Genomic DNA, 11,971 nt, shown 5'->3' with positions numbered 1-11,971 from the left:
GAAAAGAAAATAGAACTACATCACAATGAATTCCTAGTGAAATAAATCTCAAAACCTAATTAAAATGAGAGATTAAAATATGTAAATATTGGAGACTTCCATTTCTAGGAAATAAAATAGACATACTTTGCCCTATCCCTCCCACTAAATACAACTAAAACACCTAAACATCACATTATAAAACCAACGTAAGACTCTCAATAAAAAATAAATAAGTCAAGGAACTTCGGAACCTAAGGAACATGGTTTCCCTGGGTTTTCTTGTTCTCTCATATATATCAGACTAAGAAAACTACAAAGTTTTCAAAACCAGTGGTCCTCAACTTTTTTGGCACCAGGTACTGGTTTTGTAGAAAACAATTTTTCCATGGACAAGGGTAGGCGGGGAGGGAGGAGATGGTTTTGGGATGAAACCGTTCCACCTCAGATCAGCAGGCATTAGATTCTCCTAAGGAGCCAGCAGCCTAGATGTTTCACATGCACAGTTCACAGTAAGGTGTGCGCTCCTGTGAGACTCTAATGCTGCTGCTGATCCGACAGGAGGCGGAGTTCAGGCGGTAATGCTCACTGGCCTGCTGCTCACCTCCTGCTGTGCAGTCTCATTCCTGACAGGCCAAGGACCAGTACCTGTCCATGGTAAAATGATCCCTCCACCAAGACATGACAATCCTAAATGTGTATGCTTCTGTGCTGATTAATATTAGGTGTCAACTTGAAGGATACGTAAATGGCTGGTAAAGTGTTTCCGGGTGTGTCTGTGAAGGCGTTGCCAGAGGAGATTGACATTTGTGTTGGTGGACTGGGAGAGGAAGACTCACCCTCAATATGGGGGAGCACCATCCAGTCAGCTGCCAGTGCGCCTAGAACAAAGCAGGTGGAAGAAGATGGGATAAGCTTTGCCTGCTGACTTTTCTGGCTGCCTTCTTTCTCTCCTGCTGGATGCTTCCTTTCACTTGTCCTGCCCCTGGACATTGGACTTCAGGTTCTTCCACCTTTGGACTCTGTGACTTGTACCAGTGGCTTACCATGGGCTCTTGGGCTTTGGCCACAGACTGAAAGCTGCAGTCAGTTTCCCTGGTTTTGAGGCTTTCGGACTTGGACAGAGCCGATATCAGCTTCTCTCTTCCCCAGCTTGCAGACGGCCTATAGTGGAACTCCATCTTATAATCATGGGAGTCCATTCTTCCTAATAAACTCTTTCATATTTATATATCCTATTAATTCTGTCCCTTTGGAGAACCCTGCTATATACATATATATACATAGACACATACACATATAGAGTATCAAATGACAGCTGCAAAATATGTGAAGCAAAAATTGATAGCAACTGAAATAAAGAAATAGACAAATCCAGAAGTAGAGGCTTCAACACCTCTCGTGGCAACTGATGGAATAAGTAGACAGAAATCAGTGAGGATATAGAAAAACTTAACAATACCATTGACCAAGATCTAATCAACATAAAGACAGCCCCTGACTATATGACAATGGTGTTACATCTGGATAAATGTAATCTGAATATGATTACAAAAATGAGGACGGGGTTACATCTGGATAAATCCATCATAAATTGAAAATATTAAGTTGAAAAGGCACTTTCAACTTAATCAATTTATGTAGACATAACCCCAACATAAGTCAAGGAGAGTGAGTATATAGAACACTCCACCCAACAGCAACACATGTGCTTTTGAGTGCTTACGGAACATCTACTAAAATAGGCAATATCCCAGGCCACAAAACAAACTTCAACAAATTTAATGAAATTGGAATCATGCAGAATCAAACTAGAAATGGGAGATTTTTAAAAGATATCAGGAAAATTGTTCTGGAGCAATTGAATATGCAGGCAAAATATGTAAACCTTATCCTAAACCTTCACACTTTATACAAAAATCCACTCCAAAATGGAGAAAATTTTCAGGATGTTGGGCTAGAGAGCTCTCAGGTTTGGCACCAAATAATAATCCATAAAAGAAAAAACTGATATACACCAATTGGTACTGTCCAGGCCAGAAAAGTCCATTTTCATATATACATAAACCCTTATAGAGTCAATGACAGATTTACCTGTGTTTGAGAGCCCCTGCAGCCTGGTCAGGGATGTGAGGGAATGAGGGATGGACAGGTCAGCAGGAAAGGTTTCAAAAAGATTAGTTAGGCACAAAGAGCACTGCTAGTGATGGCAAAGATCAGGTAATGACACAAAATACTTTAAAGTGGCAGGCATACTTAAGGGTATGTTATGATCTACATGATCAAAACCAAATTTGCATCATTAGGCTGAGGAATCGATAAGAAAAGTGGGTGTGTCCTGGAAGTATGGTATGCAAGACATACTAGTGGAGTTAATTTACAAGAACATCCGAAGACCATTTGAGGAAACAGGCTCAAATTTCAGCCTTGGGAATAAAACATAGAGATGGATATTGGTTAGAAAAACACATAACAAGTTAATGACAATCTACTGGATGTGGAGACAGAAGTAGCAAAATAGTGCAGTAAAGAACAAAAGATCATGGTTGAGACCTTTCATGATGGAATGCCTAGGAAGTCTTTGTGATTTTACAGGACCCAGCAGTGAATAAAGCTGCTCTCTTCCTGGCAACATCTTAAAAGAAACCAGCAGCCATTGACCGCAGGACTCCTCAAATGTTATACTTGAAGTAGTGCTTCAGGCAAGTGAACTGAGGTACAGCAGGATAAATGATGTCCCAAGGTCCTGAAACAAGCTCACAGCAAAACCTGGACTAGGACCCCGTATCTCATTCCTGTAGATTTCTTTAGTACACTGATTTCGCAGCAGCCTTTAGTTTATGTTCGTTCATTTAAGCATGATACCCAAACACAATGGAGGGGGGGCATTGGTCTTCCTGCCCTTCAAATGGGGGCAAAATTGTCTTGAAACCATGGTTCTAGGATTTGCAGTAGTCCAAAACCCTCTTAAAGGTTTCACCAAATTTCTAAGGTGTGCGAGGTAGACAGTGATCTCTTAGCTGTTTTAAGAAGGAACTGGCCAGGCGCGGTGGCTCATGCCTGCAATCCCAGCACTTTGGGAGGCCGAGGCAGGCGGATCATGAGGTCAGGAGATCGAGACCATCCTGGCTAACACGGTGAAAACCCATCTCTACTAAAAATACAAAAAAATGAGCCAGGCGTGGTGGCGGGCACCTGTAGTCCCAGCTACTTGGGAGGCTGAGGCAGGAGAATGGCGTGAACCCGGGAGGCGGAGCTTGCAGTGAGCCGAGATGGCGCCACTGCACTCCAGCCTGGGCGACAGAGCAAGACTCTGTCTCAAAAAAAAAAAAAAAAAAAAAAAAGAAGGAACTTTCTTGTATGCTACCTTTTCACATGGCCACATGGCCATAGCCTGACAATCAGACTCAAGTCATATTCCCCATAAACCACCCTATCACCTTGAGTACCTCTTACCACAGATTAAAGAGATCTGTTTTACTTGCATATTTAATTTTTTAGTTGGCTTCTAGATGCATCAACTTTTTCCACTGGCAACTTTAGTATTTATTTAGAGACCAAAGGTTGAAATCAACATACTAATCTTCTTCAACTAAATAAAACAGTATCACCTGCACATCACTGGTACTACTCAGGATCTAGCAGAGAGTACAGAAATCATTTAGATTTCCTGCTATATTTGCCATAGAGGAATCTGAGGCCTAGAGAATCTACTGTAGGGGTGGCTAAATAGTGACATCTTTAAAAATAAATTTAGCAGTCATTGAAAATATTATTTTTAAGATACCTAATTTTTGCAGAATCATTTCCTACATTGTGGCTATTCTATCAAACCAAATAAGAAAAAAAATTCTTACGAAGGTAAAATATTGAATAAATCAGTTATTAATATCCATTTCTCAAAATACATTTAAGTGTCCACAAGGTGTCAGGTATAGTGCAGAGAGCTGTGCATGGGGCCTTTAATCACTGGAATTATTGTGTGAACATCCACTTACCTGGTTTTTTTCCTCCCAAATATATCAATCAAACCACCAAACACCACACACAAAACAAAGCTACTTCTCCAACTGATCCACACTTGGCAGTATTTATTTAGGATTTCAATACACCAGGCATCATTATCATGTTATACATATTTACAGAAAGTGTATGGAAATGGAGTAAGAAAAAATTTCACTGTTACTAAACAGACCTATTAGGGTCATTTTGTAAATAATAATAATTATAATAAGACTCTCGTAAGTTTCCCTGTCCTTGAATGCTATAACGAAACAAAACAAAAACATGAGACAGAGACCACTGACTTAACAAATGGATGACTTTATTAAGAGAGAAGGACAAGATTGATGTTTACCTTGGTCAAACCATCCAGGAAAACAAAGCACACAGACTTATAGAATACTTTGGTTTAAAAATTATTCATAATATCAATATTAAACCTGATGTTTAAAGAACCTAATGAGAAATATAGTGTAAAAAACAAACCATGAAAACACAAGTTTGCATAGATGAATTAATGTAGATGTAACAATTGGCATTTAAAAAAGGAGGTTTGCGTTTTGGGAGTGCCTTAATGATGTTGAACACCTCAACCTCCCAAGACACATGAAAGTCACCAGCACCACAATTCTCATGTTCCTCAATGAGGTCATGAGCAGGAACAACTTGTGCTGTACGGAGGTGAACTGAAAGAGACTGCTTCCATTGGCCTAGTCCAGATGAGTGTATATATTCCCATCAGAACCCACCACTGGTCATCTTTAAGGCATCCACAAAATGTCCCTCACAGATTCACTTAATCTCTAGATAGGCATGTGGTTTGAGGCAGCCTCTTTGTTTTCTGTCCTCACACAGGCAACTGCATTCCATCAAGGTTCTGTTCAATTCCACGAAATAGCTATTTCAAAGCTGCCTATTCTTCTGGGGCTTGGTTATAAATCCATGCGGATTTGGAATAACAATCCATTTGTTTTATAAATATATCCACATTCCAAATATCAAAGGGGCACTTACTAAGGAATCTGAAGGTGCCCAGGCAATGTGTAGTCTCTCTCTCAAGAGATCACGTTTCTAAATTATGAGACAAATGATAGCATCACCTCAGGTTTCCTGGGCAACTTGATTTATATGAGCAAACTCTTGTACTTTTTAATTCAGCACCTTTTCAAAATATGTGCTGGGATGGATTCTTCTTAGGGAAAGCCCCATATAGAATTCTCATTTTGGAGCATCATTTTTATATGCTATCTCCCCAGTGTATCCTCTCAATATTTATAACACTTTATGAAATAAATATTGGGTTGCCTGTAAGAAGAGAAAAATATAGCTCTTTCTGAGAAAGAGCATTTGGCTTGCAATTTACAGCAAGAGCTGAAATTAGAGACCATAGGGATTTCCAAGACCAATTTAACCAGAAACACAAAAATTCTGATGTCAAAAACCCTCTCACAAAATTTAACAGGTAGAAATTATTTTAGCAGTATAGCCTGAAATCCAGCGCAACAAAAATGTATCCCAATTCTATGATATGTCATAGTATGTTCTCTTAGCTGTCTTCCCTTACTTGTTCTTACTCCTTACTTGATCTTTTGGGAAGAAAATGTCACCCAAACCCATCTTTCAATTTTTCTATTCTTTATATGAACCTCAGCAATGAATAACAGGGCATTAAGTTACACAATTAATTATGCCCTTATCTGAAATGCTGAAACCTACACAGTGCTGGTTCCCTATGCTATGAAGTTAACTCAAAAAGAGAAAAAACATTTTCTTCTAGTTTGCTGAGAATGTACAAATGCATCTTAAATCTATTAAAATGTTACTAGGCAGTGTTCACATATTTATATATATAAGGGAAAGAGAATGGTTTTTAGGGCCATATATTTCTACAACTCAACACGATTACACGATTGTGTTAGCCTGTGGCATCAAACAGAATCACCACTCTGGTGTCTTTCTTATCAAAGCAAAAGTTTTCCTGCTTTTCTCTTATAAGTAATAAAACAGAAACACTCTTCACATTAGCAAATCTCCCATTTCAAGTAAATGTCTCTATTTTGTCCGGTTTTCTCTTTTTTTTCCTGTTAACGGTTAAGCATTTCAATACACAAGGGTGTTGGTGAAATTCTTACAAATAATCTGAATGTCTTCACTGCATAACAGAACCTTTGGAAATATCTTCTATGTAGTCACCATAGAAGACAGTCAACTCTCAGTTACTCAAGAAGTGGTACCTGGTATGAAGGATTTGGCCAGGAAATTCTCTCCTCCTACCAGTCTTTTTGGTCATGCCACTGCTTATTCAGAGGTGGAGAGACAACATGAAATAAAATTATGTATTTATTGTGTTACAGATCAGCCACAAGTCAGTGGCAGAAAAGGTCCAAAGCTTCTGATGACAAGGATACTTGGGGATCATCTGTGAATGTTATATCTCAATGGAAAGCTGACTGTCAGTCACATAAAGGAAGTAACGTACACTGACATCAGTCAGAGTCAAACTAATTTAAGGCAGTACTGCTCCTCACAAACAGTGCTGGCATAAAGTGCAGGTCTCATTGTAAAAGTGGCTCTGTAGTAGTGAGATTTTCTCAGTTTACTCTTTCTTTCTTGACTTCTCTACAATGAAATTTCAGCATTTCTAATGACAGTTGTTAAATACCAGGAGCAACAATATCCTGACTCTTTAATATTCTTACCTCTCACCATGGATAAAAGAGATTCTTCCACCAATAATTTGAAAGACATTGTGCCCCATGCAGCATTAACAGGACAGTCTCCAGTTTGCTTCTACCTGCCCATATTACTTATCATGGGCTAAAAAGAAAAAAAGTATTCTATCAACAGTAAGATAAGCAGATATCACTTTAAGACTCACAGGCACCACCAGAAATGAGAAAATTGGACCATTTTATATAGTCACTTCTCTATGAGCAGTAAGTAATAGACAAAGTAATTTAAAAATCTTTTTTCCTTTTTGCTGAAGCATGAGGTTTTGATTTTGTTGTGATCGTTTCAACAGAATATGGCACTCTATGTACAGTGAAGTCTACCTTAGCACTCCTTACACAAATACTGTCTTCTCAAAAGGGAAAAAGCCTTTGGCTGCAAGTTCTATTCTATTATCAGTCCTTCAGAAAGCTGTTTACACAGAGATCTCACTCCTTTATTAGGGTGAAGATTTTACAGCCAATCATCATAGTTATCTTTCAAGAAAATAATCACTGAATAATGAATCATCTTGGTATTCCCCAAAGCGATGCTTATACAAAGGCAAGACATCAAAAATCTAGGACTTAAAATGTTAACCACTTATGGGGTAAACTGAATGCACCATATTATAGTGGGTATTTCCAATTTGGCACAACACAAATTTTAGACAAGTTTTGACAGAAACTATTAAAGAAAATTAATAATCAGTTAAAAGCTAATTATTTTTATACTGAAAAGTTCTAACTTTGAGAGAAAGTGATGAGCAACAGTCAGCAAAGAATTTACTCATCATCTAGCTCAGCTTCAGGACACATTAGAGAAGAAAAGTGGGGTTAATGAATCAGGTCCAGAATTTTCTAGAGTGAGTTCAGTAAACACAAAGCCCAAGGTCACACATTTTGGAATATGTTAACCTAGATCCAAGTGGTCATTGCCATTCTAAAAAGGTTTTCCTCCTAAAAGCATCTATCCATATCTTTCTTTTCTAATTTAGCTATTTCTCTATCATCAGAACACCTAGGGTTAATTTTCATTTTCTGCTTTTGTAATTTATTGGTATGCTGCTGGTGGTTGTAAAGTAACTTGGGAAATAGCAGTTCAATAGTATGTAAAGCCACTTTCTGAAAATCACAATGTTCCTTTAAATACATGTAAAGCAACTGTCTAGTCCCAAAATAAAATACTTATGTCTAATAAAATAGTTACGTCTAACAGTGGTTTGAACGCAAAAGTCAAATATTTTTCAAGTCAAAACATTTAATTTGACTCTTATCTAACTTTACTTCCAAACAATGATTTATAAAATGTGGAGGAGAGTGGGTGTCTATGTCAAGCAGCCTTATGATAAGGCTCCGTCATATATTGTGCTTATTCAACAATACTGGTGTTAATGAGGCCTGGCCTCCAAAGGACAAAGATACAGAAACAGAAAGGTTTTCCCAGGCCAGAAGTATTAGTTTACATCACAACATTAAAGTATAATACACTGTGGGCCTAAAAATTAAACCGCACGTGTTCTAGCAGCAGGAACAACAACAACAACAACAACAAAATGCTTCCACATCTACATAAACATGACAAAGTAAAAGGCAGAGAACACAGTGAAAAGTGTCTGGCAGTTCATTAAAATACAGTTGAGTTGCTTCTATAGTCTCAAACATTATTATATTATTTGAATGAGAAAGAGTATGAGGATTTAACTGGCTGAATTTCATTTCTATCTCCTTATTCATAGGGTAATAATTACTCTGATATTATTTAAAAAGTGTTTGCTTTACACAAAAATAAAATAAACATAAAATATTTTAAAATTGTAATCTTTTAAAAACCTTTAAAAAAAGTAACAAATTTTCAATAAAGATGTTGAATTAGCTATCACAAGGCGATAGCTTACTTGGTCACTTACTAAAACAGCTGAAACACTAACATTCCTGGTAAGTGTTAAGTGGTCCGACTTTTTTTGAATGCAGTATCTCCAGTTAACATTTTACAATAATAAATAACTGGATGAAGTACATGAGAGGCAAGAGAAATGCAGAATTTTTAAAGTAAAACTGATCATTGTATGAGATAGAAAAATAAATATTTATGAAATAAAAAATGGCAAATGATTTTGCCTAGTTATCAAATAAAAATACATTGTTTTTTTCCTTTAAAATTACAATAAAAAAACTTTGAAGGACATGAAGCGAAATCACAGGGCAGATAAAGAAAAATACAGCATTACTATAAGTAAACAAGGCCTAAGCTTTGGATATTGAAAGCACTATCTGGAATTTGACTTAAGGCCAGGACCTTCCATTTTGTCTCCCCTTCCTTATTTAAATGGAGGTTTTTCTTTACCCATTTTATCATAGCTATAAAAAGTCCTGTTATTTTCCTTTTCCTCCATTTCTCCAAAATGACTACATAAAGTAGGGATGTAGATTATCTTTCTGATTAACATTTGCCCAAAACTTAACTCAGATGATTTTACTTAAATTCCTATAATATACAAACTTCATTGAAACTACAAATCTTTCTCAAATGAGAGACCCAAATCCACTCTGAGAAACTGTTCTAAATAGCTGCCTGAATATTGCCCAACTTTAAAGACTATCTGAAAAGATAAGGCAAACAGAAGGCAATTCACAGTGGGAAAAAAATTAACATTTTTCTCTAGTGACCTACATATTTTTTTCCTAAACAAATGCCATATTGAAATGCCAAGAATTTCATATTTATACAATGAAAAATAATAGCAAGTCAAGCTGAAGGGATATATATATGTGTACATGGGGGGGAGACAGAGAGAGGGAGAACAAGTGAGCTTGATTGCCATTTGTCAACTAAGTAGTAAGGGAAAATAAATATTGCAGTAAGGTTAGCAGCTACACAAAGACTAAATTTCTTGAAGAGGTGCTTAAAGGTCTTGTACAGAGGAATACAATCCCTTGCACAAAGGAATACAAATGTTTAAAACCAAATACTTGGCTGGCTGGACGTGGTGGCTTAAGCCTGTAATCCCAGCACCTTGGGAGGCCAAGGCAGGTGGATCACTTGAGGTCAGGGGTTCGAGACCAGCCTGGCCAACATGGTGAAACCCGCTCTTTACTAAAAATACAAAAATTAGCCGGGTGTGGTGACACATGCCTGTAATTCCAGCTACTTGGGAGGCTGAGGCAGGGGAATTGCTCCAGCCCAGGTGACGGAGGTTGCAGTGAGCCAAGATTGCACCACTGCACTCCAGCCTGTGTGACAGGGCGAGACTCCAACTCAAAAAACAAAACAAAACAAAACAAATACTTGGATAGATGACCACTTCATCAAATTCAACTTCATGTTGAATTAATTTAATTACTGGCATGTAAACCAAACATTATTGAGAGGTTATCAACAAATACTGCTCTGACTTGAAGCAAGAGAAAAGCCTCAGTCTACAGCCAGAGAGAAGGATGGCATCATTACTTATGCAATCATCTTTCAATTCCATTTCCTTGGCTCTACAAGTAAATGAAAAAGAAGAGATGGAATACAAAGTTTTTCATATATATGAGTTAAAATTTCAGAGAACTAAATTTTTGTCAATAAACACTAATAAATGTTCCATTGCCCAGGAGCTTAGGAAAGCCTTGCTACTGAGGCAAAAGCAGAGGAGGTGTTAAAGAATGCTATCTAGGCCAATCTCCCCAAGAGGGCTGAGAAATGCAAAACCTCTACAGTCCATCTAGTCAGAATAACATATTTCAATTGCTCCAAGTGTTTCTTTTTTTAAAATACTTTATGGTTGTGCTTTTCTTAAAGAATACAAAAAGCAAAGGCTCTGTCCTTCAAAATATCATACACTAATGCAACAAAAAGCTATTTCTTATATTCTTTTATTCTGCGTTGCATCCAAACATTGTTTTACTTTGATCATTCATCTCCATAAAATTTGAATTGCTAAGTAAGGCCTACTCCCTAGATACCAAACTCCATACCTAACAAAATGGCAGTTTACAAAGGTCTTAGATACTATATCCCAAGAAGTATATGCAGCATAGAGGTGGCCAATATTCAGAAGCTACATTTTCTTATACTGCCCAAGTGATCATGAATAACCAAAACATTTGAAATGAATTAAAATTACTTATGGTCAGAAATGCACTTGAGGATAAATCCCAGGAATGCAAACACAGGAGAAAAAAAGTAAGTGTAGAATTCATTCTGTATCACCCAGTAATATTTGCTATAGTGAGTCCATTTTCAAGGCAGATTCCTAGGTTTTTAATGTTTGTAATGAAAACCTGGGGAGGGGAAGAAAAAAGGAAACACAATTAAGGAAAAACCTTTGAAACTCAAACAGCTTTTTCTCCCTGCCCAAGTAAAATAACTTTATTTCTATACATTTCTAATAGTACTTTATTCTTGATTGTGACATATATACAGAATCAATGTGTTAGTTTAGTATTATGCATCAAATGTATGTCAAAGACAGTAAGGTACTCCCCAAAAGGTGATACATGTAGTTTGAGAAAGAAAAATATGAGCTACTTCGTTAAATCGGGAACAGTGAAAATGCCACCAACTGATGGAAGTTGAGGTGGGATGTGTTGATGAAGATGTTTATAATGTCCAACTAACCTTATTTTTAAAATAATGCCTTTTGTCTTTTTCTCAGTATTGGATGCAAGTCAGAATGGGCGGGGGGGAAGCTTCTCAAAAATGCAAATGCTTGACAACCCCCATCCAGAGATTCTGATTTAAGTAGTCTAGAGTGTCATTTTTGCGATGGTATTTTTAAATGACAGCAGAAAATGTTATTTAAAGATATTTGGGGACATTATTATTGACTTGGAAATGAATAACTATCACCTAAGTCTTCAAAAATCATAACAAATAAACAGCATCAATTAATGAGATCTAATATATTTGCAAAGTCTACTGCACTGTGCAAACTTCTTTCACATATTTAATCTTTTATGATCCTGACAACTCTGACACTTTCTATTTAGACTGCCTCCATTTTGCAGATGAGGAAATTAATATAAGAAACTACCTTTTCACCATTTCATTTTACAGCTCTCATAAAAATGTACATAAGTGAACGCAGATCCTTGCAAGAGCAAATACGTTCCTCTGTCAGAGGCGTTTGAACCAGAGAGACTCCATCTTTAATAGGGGCTGGATAAAATAAGCCTGAGACCTACTGGACTCCATTCCCAGGAGGTTAGGCATTCTAGGTCACTGGATGAGATAAGGGGTTGGCACAACACACAGGTCATGAAGACCTTGCTGATAAAATAGGCTTTGGTAAAGA

The 11,971-nt window shown here is 37.2% G+C and overlaps 1 protein-coding gene across 2 annotated transcripts in view; it reads right to left on the bottom strand.

Moving 5' to 3' along the window:
• Positions 1 to 4,282: 4,282 nt before the first annotated feature.
• Positions 4,283 to 11,971, bottom strand: part of CCDC50 (coiled-coil domain containing 50) — a 69,205-nt gene continuing 61,516 nt past the window's right edge. Inside the window, exon 12 of one of the 2 annotated variants that reach the window (XM_516951.9) lies at positions 4,283 to 10,958. In XM_516951.9, coding sequence (XP_516951.3) covers positions 10,939 to 10,958 — 20 coding nt within the window. In that variant the 3' untranslated portion in view covers positions 4,283 to 10,938. The remainder of the gene's footprint in view (positions 10,959 to 11,971) is intronic. The other variant, XM_003950254.6, reaches the window with a different exon arrangement.

The sequence above is a fragment of the Pan troglodytes genome, chromosome 2 (assembly GCF_028858775.2).
Source record: "Pan troglodytes isolate AG18354 chromosome 2, NHGRI_mPanTro3-v2.0_pri, whole genome shotgun sequence".
Taxonomy (NCBI): Eukaryota; Metazoa; Chordata; class Mammalia; order Primates; family Hominidae; genus Pan; species Pan troglodytes.
Note: the sequence above shows the minus strand (reverse complement) of the source record. Positions and strands in the feature narration are given on the sequence as shown.